This window comes from Siphateles boraxobius, unplaced genomic scaffold (genome assembly GCF_051911475.1).
Source record: "Siphateles boraxobius isolate OS27281-9 unplaced genomic scaffold, OSU_SipBor_1 26, whole genome shotgun sequence".
NCBI lineage: Eukaryota > Metazoa > Chordata > Actinopteri > Cypriniformes > Leuciscidae > Siphateles > Siphateles boraxobius.
The window spans coordinates 25,461,489-25,478,416 of record NW_027508876.1 but is presented as its reverse complement, the minus strand read 5'-3'; the positions used below and the strand labels follow the sequence as shown (position 1 = coordinate 25,478,416).

The window sequence follows — 16,928 nt, the reverse complement described above, 5'->3', positions numbered from 1 at the left end:
TGAGTACATGGATATCTATCTATAAAGATGCACAAACAATACACATAAAATAGTACTGAATTATGTGTGTTACACACAAGTGTTAGAGCTAACCCCTCTGTCTGTTACAATTAACACCGCATATGGGTAAGTTGTAACATTTGCACTTCTGTCACTTACAGTGCAACTGTACGAAAATGGTATAGGCCCTAGAAAAAATCTTAGAAATGTTCATTTGTAGCAGAGATGTGTATGTTGCTTGTGTAAAAAAAAAAAAAGATTAATCTAACTTAATTATTTTTTTTAATAATTGAGCCAAAACCAAAAGTGCCCTGCTCTCCCCTACACACTATTCTCATCCACTTCCATTGAAATGCATTACTGCGTTTCATTTTTCTCACTATTTGGCAGTCGACAGAATGCCCAAATGCAACCTAGAATATTAAAGGGGTCATGACATGGTTTTTGTTTTATTATGTTCCCTTAGGTGGAATTATAGTATTACTATAGTTTTTTGGACAAAAAACTTTTAAAATGTAGTGATTTATGACCTTTTCCCAGCCTGTTTCTCATCCTCTGATTCAAACAGTCTTTTTTGGGGTTGAATAAGTTCAGTAACGCCCGCTGTTATGATTGGCTAAAGTCAGAGCTTATGTATAAAAAGTAGTTTTAAGATGAAATGCATTACTTAGGGCCTACATTTTGCGGTGTCGTTGTTGGGCCCAGAATAGTTGGCAAGGCCTGATTTTCTTACATTTTCTAGCAAAGCCAGCATTATACTGCGATTTGTTCTCAAAACAGTCATGCTTGAAATGTAGAGAACACACGCTTAAATTAACACTGCTGTGACTGAGGCGTTCGCAAAAAATCAACTGCATCCATTTTTCCCTGACGGCTGGATCTTTCGGCAGCATATTCAAACATGTTGTTTGTCCACAGCCAGGAACAGCACATCTGCGTGGCGGCGCGATCTCCACTTGCTGCACGTCGACTGAACACCTGCGGGCGCGCCAACGATGCGATGAAGCAAAATGAGGTGTAGTCGTCTTGCACTTGAGCCGGTCATATGCAAACGACGTCACTTCATACCGTGGATCCAAACGAGCTGTATTTAGAGCTTGATTAAATAAATTGTTCGTTTATAATCAGGAGGACATAGTCTTAAGCTATGAAACTTGCGGGAAGTTTTAATGGTACAAAAACACCTCTTATATACCAAAAGATCAAGGCAAATTTGGTTTCTCATGTCATGACCCCTTTAAGAAACACTTTTTGTCTATGCACACATTAATTAAATACACATGTATCATATTAAATTTTTGATACAGCACAACTGGTTTACATTTAAAGAAAATAATTTTCCAACAATTACGGTAATTATCTAAACAGATGCTGTGTGTTAAGACTTGACTTGCTATTTGTAAAGCATGTCAAGAGGGAACTTGAGTACAGGTTAAATGTGACACGTCTGTACGATCCTCTTAGTTCTTCAGTTTGCATTCATGATGATGCTGACAAAGGAGACACAGTACACAGTAATAATAACGAGAGAGAGAGAGAGAGAGAGAGAGAGAGAGAGAGAGAGAGAGAGAGAGAGAGAGAGAGAGAGAGAGAGAGAGAGAGAGAGAGAGAGAGAGAGAGAGAGAGAGAGAGAGAGAGAGAGATAGATAGATAGATAGATAGATAGATAGATAGATAGATAGATAGATAGATAGATAGATAGATAGATAGATAGATAGATAGATAGATAGATAGATAGATAGATAGATAGATAGATAGATAGAAGTAGCCATACTACAAGATTGTTCCACAAACATCAGTGCACATTCATTAAAAATACTCTGCTCAAGTAAAAATATTTTACACTTTCTAAGTTAGCCTACTTTATACTTTGCCCATGAAAATGAGGAAAAGAACCAGATAATGGCAGATGTAAGCATTAAAAATGAAATCACACAGTGTAACTTGTGCTCAATGTTCTAGACAGAGCAATAAACCAAGCTGTAGTCCTGAATTATATTAAAACTGTTCATCATAAAAGCTTAAACTCGCCATGTTCTTTCCTGTGTGGATATCTGGCTCAGCAAAAACTCTCTCAGCACTTTTTATGAGAATGTTTAACTCAAAAATGAATGTTCTGCCATTATTAAAACATATTGTCCATCCAAAATTATCAGATAATAACGACTTAAACGTTTATATGTTTCCTCAAAAAAATCCGATATAACTTTGCAAACAACTAAGTGCAAGTCACATCTGCTACTTTCAAGGTTTTTGATGTTTGAAAGCTCCTCGTCACGATGAACTGTAGTTGAGCTACAAAAATTCACAAATAATGGCATACAGTTTTAGAACAACATGATGGTGAGTAGATAATAACAGAATGTTACTTTTTGAGTGAACTATCCCTTTAAGGTTTAGGAGGGAAACTACACTTCCCTAAAGTATGTGCTGTCACGGGTGTTTTAACAGTTGGATGTTGTGAGATGGAGTTTGCGCTTTTTTAAATCAGTGTTGGGCAAAAACACGCACAAAGCATGACTGCACAGAATTATTCAAATCTGACCTTCCCAAAACAAATATTCAGGTAGAAAGCAAACAGCAACAGAACCAGACATGAATATTTAACAGACAACGAAAATGCAAACCTATGAGGGGAGATAAACAGAATGCAGTGTGTTCTTCAACAAGCTGGAGTGGGCAACTACAGGAAAGAAATCATCGGAGAGATAAGTCTGACCTGTAACAAAATCAATGGCACTTATTGCTCAACGTGTTAAGAATTCTGTAATTGAAATTTTATCGGTTTCATCATTCCATTCACTCAATTAATTTAGCAAGAACATAATGGTATAAATAAGAATGAAGGGAGAGGGAGGGAGAGCGAAAAATAAATGAATATATCTGCATTATTAATTAACATTGCTGGCATATCTAATCATGCAGTCATTGGTCTGCCTGTGTAGATTGATGACCTACCGGAATATTCCCAGTTCATTAAAAAATTATTGAAATGGTTCTGTGACTAAAACCAAGTAGTGAATTTTTGTACTTTATACACCTTGGAATATTCATGACATATATTGCACATATACTTGCAAAAGTAAACGTGAATTAATATAAAAATATACACTTTATAATATATATATATATATATATATATTAAAAAAATTAAAAGAATGTATACATTATAAATACATTATATAAAGTGTACATTTTTATGCAATTAGCCATTCAACATTACAGTATTGAAAGCCATTATTTTTAAATTGTATTTGGCTTTGAAAAATATAACAACTTTTAATTTAAGTAAACTTAAAACAATCTTAAATTGTAAATTGTAAACACAAACTATAAATTGTATATGCATAAACTATCAATTAAATATAGATTAACTCTTATTTTATCCTACAAAAGTTAATCAGTGACGAGCAGTGAGTGATTTCTCTTTGTCTTTTGTTCTTTGATTTACATCAATGAGACAGGTTTAGTCAGCTGTCACTTTAAAACCTGAGCCAAAAGATGGCAGGAAAAAAAAAAACGGATTCTAATTCGTAATTTTGACAGCCCAAGAGTTGACAGAAAATGACCCAAAAAGACCCTGCAGTCATTACGTTCTTAAACTTCTTTGTCATTACAGATACACCAATAACAACTTGACTAGTGATATCCACTACCTTAAATTCAAGGGCACCAGAAAGCCAAAGGACATAAATACAAAGCTCAACCGGACAAGCTAATTAACATCCAGCCAGTGCATGAATTATTGAGTTTTTAATCCCGTCAGCTCACAGTAGGGTCTGCACCGGGCAGGTCAGGTGACTTATTGTGGGGGGTTGCGGGGGAGACACTCATATTGAGTAACAAGCCCCCTAAACATGACAGCCTCTGCTCTTTGAGATTTGTAGGTCAGAGAAAACAAATACTCTCCAGGGCCTCCTTTGTGGAAGAATGACAGGATAAACAAAGCTTTGAAAAGAAAGGTTGGAGATATCTTTTTCAGGTGATTAATAACCCTACATGCACTGCCCATCAATACTCTGAATTTTAATTGATAAGCAATCTGCAAATAGCTGCATTTGAATAGATACAAATATTTACACGTTAACCTGAAATATGAAATAAAAGTCCGAAAAATATAACTTTTTGTTTATTGAACCTTTAGACAAAACATAAAAAAAGTTTGATATGTGTGTTTTGTTGAGTATAATATTTGATACATCAGGCTTTTATGTTTCATTTAGTGTGATATAGGAGAATATGAAGCTCTACTCGAGGAGGGAAAAAAGGCCTCAATTTAATTCAGAGGCCAAAACTAAACAAAAATGTTGACATATATTTATATGTAATTCTGATAGCTTGTAATGTAAATCAATGAGTTCAGAAAAAGAACAGAATAACAGACAACTTACATAAAATGCATTTAATGCAGATGTATCAGTTGTCATTTATCGCCCAATAATGTCTTAGTAAGATGATATTTAAATGCTTAGTTTTATGATCTTTACTTGATTTTTTTGATTTTATGAAGCTCTGTAGATTTTATTTTGGAAAACATATAATGCCATGCAATACAATGATGACTGAAAGATGTATAAATAAACATTCCTCAAAAGCCTGATGTATCATATTTGATACTCATATTTATACATGAGTTTTATTATATGTGGATTTTTTTCTTTTTTTAATATGGATAATCAAAAACTATGAATAATTAAGGAAATCTAAGCTGCTTCAATCCATTAACTATTCATCTCGAAATATTACTAACAATATAAAAGTTATTCTTATATTTACTTCATAAAAATCTGTAAAGATTTCACAGCAAAAACCCCTGTAATTATACTAAAAGGCCTTTTACTTTCTAAAAGTATATACTATAAATCAGATGACAGAAGCCATGTAGTAGATTACAGATCATGTTGAAATGATCATGCCTTACAAATTTGTGTATCAAATATGATACAATTGGCTTTATAGGGTTAAAGCGATAATTCACCCAAAAAAGAAAATTAAATGTGGAAAGACATTTCTGCATTAACTTTACCTTTAATGCTGCATTTAAATGGTTTATATTTGTGCTTTAACTCCAATCACAGCTGGACTAAAGTGTTAGGACACAGCCTGTCCAGCTCAAGTGAATGCTGTTCGCCAGCCGTCCTGTTTCCCAGCATTCCTGTAAGATCTCCCTCAATCTCGCTTTCATTCACTCAGTTCATTCTACTCAACGGAGCTCCACTCAACTGGAAAATTAGGTTTCTCCACTAAAATGAGCTCTGCCAGCTACAGACCTATCAGAGAGACGGCTGAAAGCTTGCCTAAAAGAGCAACGATAATCGAAAGAAAACTCAAGGCGCGCAGACCGTTTGAACCAGATGAGAATGGGACGTCCACCTATGTACGCTCCCCCGAGCCCTGGCTAAGGATCCCAGGCGTGCAAAGGTCAAATCATCCATAAGTCAAGAGAACCATCAGAGGCAGCTGATGTAAGGAGAAACAGACACTCTCCTGAAAAAAAATCCTGCTGTGTCTTGCACCTCAGACGTAATGAGTTCATTCAGAGGAGATGAACCTCAGCCTGCTGTGTTACACATGAATTTGCTCCAGAGGAAAGAGGGAGAAAGAGAAAGAGAAAGAGAAAGAGAGAGAGAATGGAGCGAGAAATGAATCCTCTCCTAACAGCATCATTAGAAAGGAAAAATACATAGGTGCATGACTGCAGTCTGTTTTCCATGCAGGAGAAAATAGACAGATAGTCAAGAAAGAGTTGCAATAAACCATTATTTTGATAAGCAATAACTCTTTCAATCAGATGAACCTGGGCTCTTTTGACTTTAGACAGCAATCATCTAGCAACTACTGAGACCGCCCTAGTAGCCTGCTAAAAACTCAGAACACCTGAGCAACCATACAGCAACCATTCAAAAAATCATAGACAAAGGGAATAAATTCCACAAGGATTTTTTACGGAATTGTCCAAAACAGGCATCTGAAAATTAAAAACATTCAGAATAATAATTAAAACAAATCAGAGCTCAAGAGATCTGAGCTTTCATCATATGACATATAAATGTCATAGCTCCAAAACGAACTAGAATCAAGAACCAATTTATAGCCATGGAGAAATTTTGCAGGGTGTTCAACATTTCTCGACAGGTCGTGTAAAGGTGAATGTGTCTGTCATAGAGTAAAAGTCACCTCTTAGTAAATTAGAATAATAAATGTGGCTGACACTCCAATCTGTGAGGGTCATGCTGAATCAGTTCAACTCTTTAGTCATGCAATTTTCAGATAAGACTAATGGAAGAACAGCCCTGCCAATCTTAATGTCTTATCCTGGGGGGGGAGGCAGTTTGATACAGTTTGATATAAGATCAGACTGGTCTTGTCCAATCACTCACTCAAAAGGCGCTCCATTGGTGCACATGCTCTCCTTGCCCTTTTAATTAAGTTCACACACTTCCTCAACACAAACACCCAAAAATAGCACCATAAAGGCCCCGATATAGTCACGGCAATATTTTTCCGTGTCAATCATTTTTTTAAAATATATTTTTCATTCTTTGTTGAAACTGCGGCGTGAAATCGCTGGTGTTTCTCACATCACAAACTATCTTGTTACCAATCAGGTCAATGTGTGATCGTCAACGAGTGGATCTCTGAGCTGCTGTGAGTGAATGGAGGCGGGGCTCATTTGCATATTCATAAAACCACGTATACTAAATGAGGCAAGGGTGTAGAGTTACATTCAAGCTATTTTAAGGCATGAACAACTTTTTCCAAGGAAAAAACGTTTAAATGTGTAATTTTAGTGATCAAAGATGTGTTTTATGGGATAAAATGATTGACTACAAGGGGACTTTAAGACTACTTATTTCTTTGGACCAGTTCTTTTAAAACTTTAAATATGTGTGCTTGAATCAGACTGATATGATTCTCAAAAAGACTAAATTATCAAGTGAATTCATTTTTGTGACAATTGTGGCCACTATGAACAGATATGTTTGAGTGAGCTACTTTTTAATTGTTCATTTTGGTCATTCTATATGTTCATCCATTGTATGCATCTCTCTGGTTAAGGGTTAAATTCTCTCTATGGGACATCTGATGACAAGGAGGTGGGCTTTGGCATGGCACATTGTGCTATCCCATCATACCATGTTCAGACTGGTTACTTCTCAGCTGGAAGGGGAGACTCTCTCACCTGCAACCCATCACCCTACCTGCCAAATGTGCCTTCCCAAGCACCCCAAGTGCACAATAACACACTAATAGAACATTAAGGATTCACTGGAGCACAGTTTTACAGTGGATATTTATAGCAGCCGATGCCTGGTGCTGACGTCAGGACTTATGCCATACGGTTCTCCCCTGCCTTCCTCTCACAGGGTGATTAATGAGGAGCTGCTCGCTACAGAACATCACAGTCCACTGGAGACTCCCTGTTTAACACAGCCGGTCGCACCAGCAGACAGCTGAGTCCACATATCACTCGGTTTCCTCATATATTTTCCTGTCATTCACTTTCAGAAGGCCACAATGACAGGATTTATGCGTCTGACTGACGTCTATGCGAAATCCGTTCGGGATACACTAGGATTGGAATGGATTAGGATGGTTAACTGAATTGCTGTGAAACTGGGGTTTACGGCATTGAAAAAAAGGAATAAAATTCATCATCCTTACGAACAAATGTAAAAATCTAAGTATGTAATTCAGATTTTTAAAATAAAATAAAAAGTATGGTCAAGAAGTAATTGTTTCAAAATTTTGGACACACCAACTCAATCAGAATTTTTCTACATTTCAGAATAATACATTTCTAGAATGCTTTTTAAAAACAGTCAGTAAGATTGATCAACACTTTAATGCTGAAAAATCCTTCATTATAGCATTGTGATCTAAAAACCTTTTGGTTACAGCTGGAACCTTCATTTTTAAGAGTGTAGACTTTTACTACTGGAATGCCTGCAGTGATCTGAAACAGAAGTGATGGTTTGACACCATAGCTCCTAAACAAACCAATAATCCAATATAGGCCTGCCACCTGTGCTTATAAGCAGAAAACACACGCACAAAGAACTTTATGCGACATAATCACTGCATAATTCCTGCTATCTGAGCATGTCCATTCACCAGTTTGACCCTACAGTGCTTTTAGAGCTGGTAAAGGAAGTGGATCGGGCTGATTGATCTAAAGCAGATATCAGCACACATCGATTGATTGATTCACCCAGAGGTGTTAGTGAGGTGTGTGATTCCCTCCAAACCTTATGGCGGTCTTCTCCATGGCATCGGGACTGTCGACAGAGGGCAGGTCATCAGCTAGAATCTCCTCTGGACTCCGCGGGTCAATTAGGATACCCCGTTTGTCCTTGTCCTTGATCCCGATGCCTGCTGTGATGGCGTTCCACAAAGCATTCTGTGACTTGGAACCTAATGCAACAATCAGAGATCAAAAGCTCAGAGGGGTGTAGACGACAGAATGCAAGACCGGGGCAGAGCGAAAAGTAGACAGAGAGAGAGAGATTTTTGTGTCTTTTTTCTGTTCTGCCAACATGTAGTGGAGGGGTAAAGGTTTGGCTGGTTACTTTGGGTAGACAGTCCCTGCTGGTAGATGCTGTAACTGCACCATTAAGAGGGCAAAAAATATTTATTTATTCATTGACTGCAGGGTTGTGCACCAGAATTTATTTTTAACAAGAAAGGTAAAGTTTGTCAAGACGAATGGACGGATATATGGACAGACGGATGGATGGATGGATGGATGGATGGGTTTGTAGATGAATGGATGGATGGATTTATGGATGGATGGATGGATGGGTTTGTAGATGGATGGATGGATTTATGGGTGGATGGATAGACACATAATATTATTATATATTATAATAAAATTATTAGACACAAACAGATAGTTAGACAGACAGACAGGTAGACAATATAAATATATGAAATAGATATACAGACAGACACAGATAATATGCTCAGGTGATCAGGTCAAATAAATATTTCCGAAACTGAGTGTCCAAGAACAAACATGGCAGGATGCAGTATGCTTTCAGTGTCTAGCCTAGCCTTCAGATGGCACACAGACAACATGAATGATTTCTAACACCTCTCATTGCTGTTATGATCACAGACCTGTGGGATTGTGAAGACTGTGAACTTTAATGTGTCACACTGATACCCGTTTCCTCGCTGTGCTGGAAACAATTCTAAAGTAAAAGTGAAGTCAACAACTTTCAATCACGTGTCTGATTGCACATACTCACGTGCGAAGCGTGCCAGAGGTCTTGAGCTGCTCTCTCCTGCTTCATTCGCCACTGTGGAGAGAAAGAACAAAACACAGACAGATGAGTGATGTAGACCTTTCTTCAACAATCATGATGACTCATCAGAAATTGCTTTTCCTCGCCAAAAATTTCAAGTTTGCCACAACCACACTCACAGAGTTTCCGGAAACAATCGTAAAGTAGCCTACAGAAACTGATTTTCAGATGAAACGTAATGAAAAGTAATGTTGTTGGTTGTTTATGTTGTTTACCTGATATATTACAGCATACCTATAAACAAAGCATAAATCATTCATGGATATGCTAAAGATATGGTCATTTGATGATGATGATATAGTAGTATGTTTTAATTTACTCAATACAAAAGTGAAATATTTTAGGAATTTGGCATTTGTCCCATAGTGAGAGAGGTAGATGAGAATGAGTCAAAAGAGCGAAAAGAGAAAAATCATAAATTAGATTTCTCCAAAACATAGCTAACTTAAATGTTGCAGTCTGCTGCTTCTCAACAGTTTCTCCTGAGATATAGGCTAATGCAGTAAAATATAGACATAAAATGTCTCATTAACGCACAAATGATCTTGCTATGCCAACCACATTCAATTTATACCTGTATAACAATTGCCACTTCATCTCTTATTTTATAATAAACATCTGAAAACGTACTCGGTTACTAACGTAACCTCGGTTCTCTCTAGAGAGGGAACGAGTACTGCGTAATATCTTACGCTATGGGGAAAACCTCTTTTCCACTAGATATTGAAGCCAAAAATTATCCTTAATTTTGAATTAATATAAAACGCTGTGCGGCAGCATTCAGACATAGGCAAGACAGCTTGCGCGCCTATTGGCTGCCCTGCGGCAACAGCAGCAGCCTATCGAGAGAGGCCCTGCGTGACGTGATACCCAATGGGGGCGCTTCGCGCCCATTTCGTCACGTCCTGCCAGAATAGGCTTGGCCTTGGCCTATTAATACGCTCGACAGGCTGATACAAACTGGTTTTCATCACTGAAGCGAACCAGTGCTGTTGTATGCACGGCAAGATACGCAGTACTCGTTCCCTCTCTAGAGAGAACCGAGGTTACGTTAGTAACCGAGTACGTTCTCTTACGAGAGTATCTCTCGTACTGCGTAATATCTTACGCTATGGGGAACACAATGCAACACGCCGTGCGTACTGGGATCCGACACCAAAGTCCCAAGGGCAGTAGCCCGGGGCTCATATAGTGCATAATCACCGTAGACTCACAGTGAGTCGGAGAAGAGAGGCCACAAGCATCATTCCCCATGAAATATCATCCCACAGGAATGAGTTATGTTAACAGTGTTTCACGCAGACAGGGTGAACGTGTTCAGCCTGAACTGGGTATAAGTATGGGTTATTCAACACCCATGGAGCTGTTCTATCGATCAGTGAGCGATGCACAAGCAAAACTCAGCATTCTGCGCCGGCGCAGCGGGCAGATAGTACTGAATTCCAGACTGACAGCAGCTTGGCCTGTAAGGCGGGAACCTCTAGGTTATAAAACCTTATGAATGTAGACGGCGAGGCCCAGCCTGCCGCAATACAGATATCTTGCAAGGAAATCCCGCTAGACCACGCCCACGACGAGGCCACGCCCCTCGTGGAGTGCGCTCTGACACCCAAAGGACACTGCAGGCCCTTAGAAGTGTAAGCCAGCGCTATGGCATCGACTATCCATCTGGATAGGCTCTGTTTTGATGCGGCCAGTCCCTTGGAGCGTCTGCCAAACAAAACGAAGAGCTGCTCAGTCTGTCTGAAGACAGACGAGCGGGACACATAAGCTCTCAGTGCCCTGACAGGGCAGAGGAGACTCGAATCCTCCTCCTCATCATGAACCGGGAGGGCACACAGGGAAATAACCTGGGCCCTGAACGGTGTGTTGAGGGATTTGGGCACGTACCCATGCCTTGGTTTGAGTATGACTTTTGAGTCATTAGGCCCAAACTCCATGCATGACACGCTTACTGAAAACGCTTGCAAGTCCCCTACGCGCTTCACTGAAGCGAGAGCCATAAGGAATACCGTTTTGAGAGACAGATGTTTCATGTCTGACAAATGGATTGGCTCGAATGGGGTACCTTTCATGGCTTCAAAAACCATAGAAAGTTCCCACACAGGGACTGAGGGGGGTCTGGGAGGATTCAGCCTCCGAACTCCCCTGAGGATTTGCACGACCAGGTCGTTTTTCCCCAGTGACTGGCCAGATGTCGGTTTTGCAAACGACGCTATGGTCGCCACATATACTTTGAGCATGGATGGGGTTCTGCCATTATCCAGCAGCTCCTGAAGGAAGGAGAGCACTTCCGTAACCCCGCAGTCTGCGGGTGAAAAGCCCTGAGCTTGACACCAGGCAGAGAACACCCACCACTTTGAGGAATAGAGCCGTCTAGTAGACAGGGCTCTAGCCTGCGTGATCGTGTTTAACACTCCCTCTGGGAGGTTAGCGGGTACCCGTTGATGGCCCATGCATGTAGGGACCATAAATCCGGGCGAGGATGCCAAATCGAGCCCTTTGCCTGAGAGAGGAAATCTCTCCTCACCTGTATCGGCCACGGGGCAGTGCTGGTCAGCCGCATCAGTACTGGGAACCAATTCTGGTTCGTCCAAAGCGGAGCCACGAGCAGCACTGGGCATCCGTTTTCCCTGATTCGTTCCAGCACTTGAGGCAGGAGCGAGACGGGGGGAAAAGCATAGAGGGGGCAGCGGGGCCATACGTGGGCCAGCGCATCCCTGCTCTTGGAGAAAAAGTTCGGACAGTGAGCGTTTTCTTGGGACGCGAACAAGTCCACCTGCGCTCTGCCGAATGTCTCCCACAGCAGTTGGATCGTCTGTGGGTGCAGCGACCACTCCCCTGCTGGGACATTGTTTCTGGACAGACAGTCTCGTCCCAGATTCAGGCGACCAGGCACATGCGCTGCTTTCAGTGAAAGCAGGTTGTGCTTAGCCCAGACCAGGAGGCGTTCCGTCAGCCTGTAAAGGTTTCGGGACCTGACGCCACCCTGGCGATTTATGTATGCCACCACTGACATGTTTTCCGACCGGACTAAGACGTGGCGGCCTTTTATCTGGGGACAAACGCGCCGTAGTGTGTTGTCGACTGCCAGCATTTCCAGACATTTTATGTGTAGGAGCTTTTCCCGTTCTGACCACTGGCCAAGGAACGGTCTGCCCTCGAGCAGCGCTCCCCATCCTGAGGTGGAGGCGTCCGTGGACACCACCGTCACACTCGAGGCAGTCCCCAGACTCACGCCTGACACCAGTCGGCTATTTTCCAAGGTTCCAGAGCCGAAACGCATTTCATGTCGACCCTGAGGGGAAACAGACCAGAGGTCCATGCCCGGGGTAGAACTCGCGCTTTCAGCCATAACTGCAGTGGGCGTTTGCGAAGCAGGCCCAGCTGAAGTACTGAAGATGCCGAGGCCATGAGGCCCAGCATTTTCTGAAACCTTTTGAGCGGGACTATAGAGCCGTGGCGAAAGGATTTTGCGGCGCACTGAATGTCCAGTTCGCGCTCCGGCGACAGACGTGCTGTCATAGACAGCGAGTCCGGCACTGTTCCCAGAAAAGAGATTTTCTGGCTGGGAAACAGCGAACTCTTCGCCCAATTGACTGTGAGACCCAGATTCTCGAGATGCTCGAGTAATGTGGTTCCGTGTTCTATGAGCTCTGAATGTGATCGAACCCTAACCCTAGTTCAAAACTCGCATGCCCTGAAGTCTCAGGGGTGCGAGGGCCGCGTCCATGCACTTCGTAAATGTACGGGGTGCTAGGGATAGGCCGAACGGTAGGACTGTGTATTGATATGCCTGGCCCTCGAAGGCGAATTTCAAGAATCGCCTGTGACGTGACGCTATTTGTTTTTGGAAAAAGGCGTCTTTCAGATCTATTGACATAAACCAGTCTCCCTGGCGCACTTGCGCGAAGATTTTCCTGGTTGTCAGCATTCTGAACTGGCGCTTTATAAGCACTCTGTTCAGCTGTCGCAGATCTAGAATGGGTCCGAGACCCATGTTTTTTATCGGTACCAGAAAATATCTGCTGTATAGCCCCCCTTCGCTCTGAGCCTGAGATAAAGGTTCTACGGCCCCTTTGCTCAGCAATTTCTCTATTTTGGCTCGAAGTAGATGAGATACTTCATTGTTTACCTTGGTTTCGACTCGCGCCGTGTAACGGCGGGGATGTCGAGCGAACTGTAGCGAATAGCCTCATAGTGTTCAACACCCATTTTGATACCCCGGGAAGCTTTGCCCACACCTCTGCGTTGAATAGCTAGAGGAAGAATGAAAACCGCTGAGACATAAACACTGTGTTTACAGTGTGCGAGGCAGGAGGCGCGCTGATCACGGCGGGCAGCCTGGTCGCGCTCGAATTCTCTGGCAGATTGTGGAGAGAGCGCGAGCGGGACAAACCCCATGGGGTTGAGCGTGTCTGTGAGGGAATGTGGGCACGGGACAGCGGGCACACTCACCGCACTGAAAGCACAGTCGGCTTGTGCTGACTGAATGTGTGTCGGTTTCGTTTTTACAGAAACTGAGGGACACGTATCGTGTAGTGTTTGTGGGCACTGTGTCGTGGGCACATTCACAAAATTATTACTTTTTTTTTTTTTGTTTACAATCGACATGAGTCGATTTTATTTGTTCTAGCCCTGAACTGTGGCGGGCTGTGTCTGTGTGTGGGAATGGGCACTGAGACGTGGGCATTCTTACAACACTCATAACACCATCGGCCGTGGCCGGAATACCAGAAAATACACTATTTTTTGGGATTTATCTGGGTCGCCGTAAAAATGCCGTTTGTGTGCAGGCAAGCGGGCTGTGGTACCGGCTTGTTTACTGCGAAATACACTGGAACAGTCACATTGTTTGGAACTGAACGAGCGAGAAGTTTTGGTGGAGTCTGGGCGCGGCGAGACTTAAACACCGTGGGTCTTAGCTGTCTATATGTGTGTTGGTTTTGTTTTACAGAAACCGTGGTACATGCAGTGTTTAGTGTTTGTGGGCACTGGATTTTGGGCACATTCACTACATTTAATGCACAATTGACATGAGTCGACCTTATTTGTGCAAGCCCTGCACTGTGGCGGCCTGTGTTTGTGTGTAGAAATGAACACTGGGCTGTGGGCATTTTTATTACACTCATAACACCATCGCCTGTGGCCGGAATACCAGAAAATACACTGCTTATATGATTTTTCTGGGTCGCCGTGGAAATGGCATTTGTGTGCAGGCAAGCGGGCCATGGTACCGGCTTGTTTACTGCAAAATACACTGGAACAGTTGCATTTTCTGGAACTGAACGAGCGAAAGTTAGGTGGAAGTCTGGCCGCGGCGAGACTTTTTTTTTTTTAATCTGCTGCGAGAGCTGGGATCGAACACGGGTCACTCGTGCAGATAAGAGAGCGTCATCACAGTTTTGTGTGTGTGTTGGCGTTTGTTTGCAGGCTTGCGTGTTATACAACAGGCTCATTGCTGCAATATTGACATTTTCAGCCGCTCAGACTACGAGGAGCTGAGAAATGTTTGAAAAATGGAGATTGGTCCGGCTTCGGCGGGACAAAAACACACTCTTTCCTCATTTCGCCGGTGACGCGTGCCCAAGGGTTGAGAGCGTCATCACAGTTTTGTGTGTGTCGGCGTTTGTTTGCAGGCATGCGTGTTATACAACAGGCTCATTGCCGCAATATTGACATTTTCAGCCGCTCAGACTACGAGGAGCTGAGAAATGTTTGAGAAATGGAGATTGGTCAGGCCTCGGCGGGACCAAAACACACTCTTTCCTCATTTCGCCGGTGACGCATGTCCACGGGGGGCGGGGTAGCTTTCTTATAACGTAAAGAAAGCCAGCCGCGCCGCGGTTTTGATGCTTGCCCGTTTCCCTGACGACTCGCGGACAGAGGGGGGGGGGGGACGGGGGTCCACAGAGCTCGTCCAATCCTCACTGTCCGATGCCAGAATAGATTAGCTGGCCTTCTCTACAGATGCAGCTATCTCGTCGTCATTAACGGCGGAAGTGGCCGCGCGCGGCAGCCGTTGTCCGTCAGCGAGCGACTCGAGTGAGGCTGGTGAAGCTGGCGGGCGAACCGGCGAGCTTTCACAGGCTGGAGAAGGCTCGGGGACCCGCTGAGTACGGCGCTTTTACGGCGCAGCACTACAGCGGGCGGAAGAGCAGGCTCTGAGAAGGATGCCAGGCGAGTCCTCAGAGTCACCATGGGCATCAGCTCGTAATGAGGGCATTCGCCGTCAGCGAGCGCGAGAGCCGCGTTATCCTCACCCAGGCAGGAAGCGCAGATGACGGTCCCCGTCGTTGAGTGTGCCTCGGCACGAGCCGCAGGATCTTTGCATCTTTAAAAAAACGCAGCTCTTTTAGGAGAGAGAGAGATATACAGTGAGAGTGTGAGTCGCAGCGGCAAACACACACGCTTAGCAGTGAAAGGATATAGACGCCGGAAAGCGTAGCAGGTATGGCGGCTGAAGGCGGCGAGGTGAAGGCCAGCAGCTTCAGGCTCGAAGGCTCGTCCCGCAGAAGGCTTTCTGTCAACAGCGCGGCTTCTCACTCCGGATCCAGCAATGCAGTAGTGCTTCGCTGAAGAGATGAAAACCAGTTTGTATCAGCCTGTCGAGCGTATTAATAGGCCAAGGCCACGCCTATTTTGGCGGGACGTGACGAAATGGGCGCGAAGCGCCCCCATTGGGTATCACGTCACGCAGGGCCTCTCTCGATAGGCTGCTGCTGTTGCCACAGGGCAGCCAATAGGCGCGCAAGCCGTCTTGCCTATGTCTGCATGCTGCCACACAGCGTTTTACATTAATTCAAAATTAAGGATAATTTTTGGCTTCAGTATCTCGTGGAAAAGAGGTTTGAAACGACTTTCCTCTGGACAGAAAAGAAGAGAGAGAAAAGTTTTATGTGGTTTTTAGGCAAGAAATGGTGATTTATAGTCAAGAAGAATTCAAGGTCACAAATAAATGTGTGTGACATTGAAAATACCACAGTCCTCCTACATTTTCAATAAATGCAGACATAAATCCTGCTCTGGTTTAAACGCTATCGGCTGCTGAGGGGACATTAGACATGTGGTTTTTATGTGTTTGCTTAAAGAATTTCTGCTGGGAAAATGTTCCCTGTTAAAATCTGTCGAGGCTTCTATGATTCTGAGCAATAAAACTGCCTCAGGATGGATGAGTAAAAGAAACCACATGAGGTCAAAGACAACACGCAGCTGTGCTGTTTACACAGAGGAAGTGCTGCTGTAAAAACTGAACGGACAGCTCCTCTTGCAGTTCACATAACCACACTGCACTTAACTCATTACATTATTACCAGGAAGCACCCTTTTACTGAATCCACAAGAGGTTTTGAAAAACTAATAACTCATCATAGGTTACAGGCATCCAGAAACATCTCAAATTTGCAGCTACGAGACTGAACCTGCGGAATTGTGCCGTCTGATTCATATTAACGTTAGCGAATCGTTGTTTTTATTGATTCATTGAAACCGATTCGCAAAGTTTTTGTGAATCACTCAGATTAAGAAGAACCGCAAGATTAAAAAGCAAAGGCGTTAAATACACATTAAAGCTGCAGTAGGGAGTTTTGAGAAAATGTTGACTTAGACTGAAAATTTGAA

At 42.8% G+C, this 16,928-nt stretch overlaps 1 protein-coding gene across 8 annotated transcripts in view; it reads right to left on the bottom strand.

The window, feature by feature from the left end:
* The window catches only part of pde1ca (phosphodiesterase 1C, calmodulin-dependent a), a 79,914-nt gene that overhangs the window by 58,240 nt on the left and 4,746 nt on the right, over positions 1-16,928 (bottom strand). For all 8 annotated transcript variants that reach the window (XR_013207332.1, XM_077245150.1, XM_077245141.1 and 5 more), the window contains exons 2-3: positions 9,252-9,302; positions 8,250-8,415 (exon numbers count right to left, since the gene is read on the bottom strand). Coding sequence is in view for 7 of the 8 variants with exons in the window: in XM_077245150.1 (XP_077101265.1) it covers positions 8,250-8,415; positions 9,252-9,302 (217 nt within the window). In the remaining variant the exon portion in view is untranslated. The remainder of the gene's footprint in view (positions 1-8,249; positions 8,416-9,251; positions 9,303-16,928) is intronic.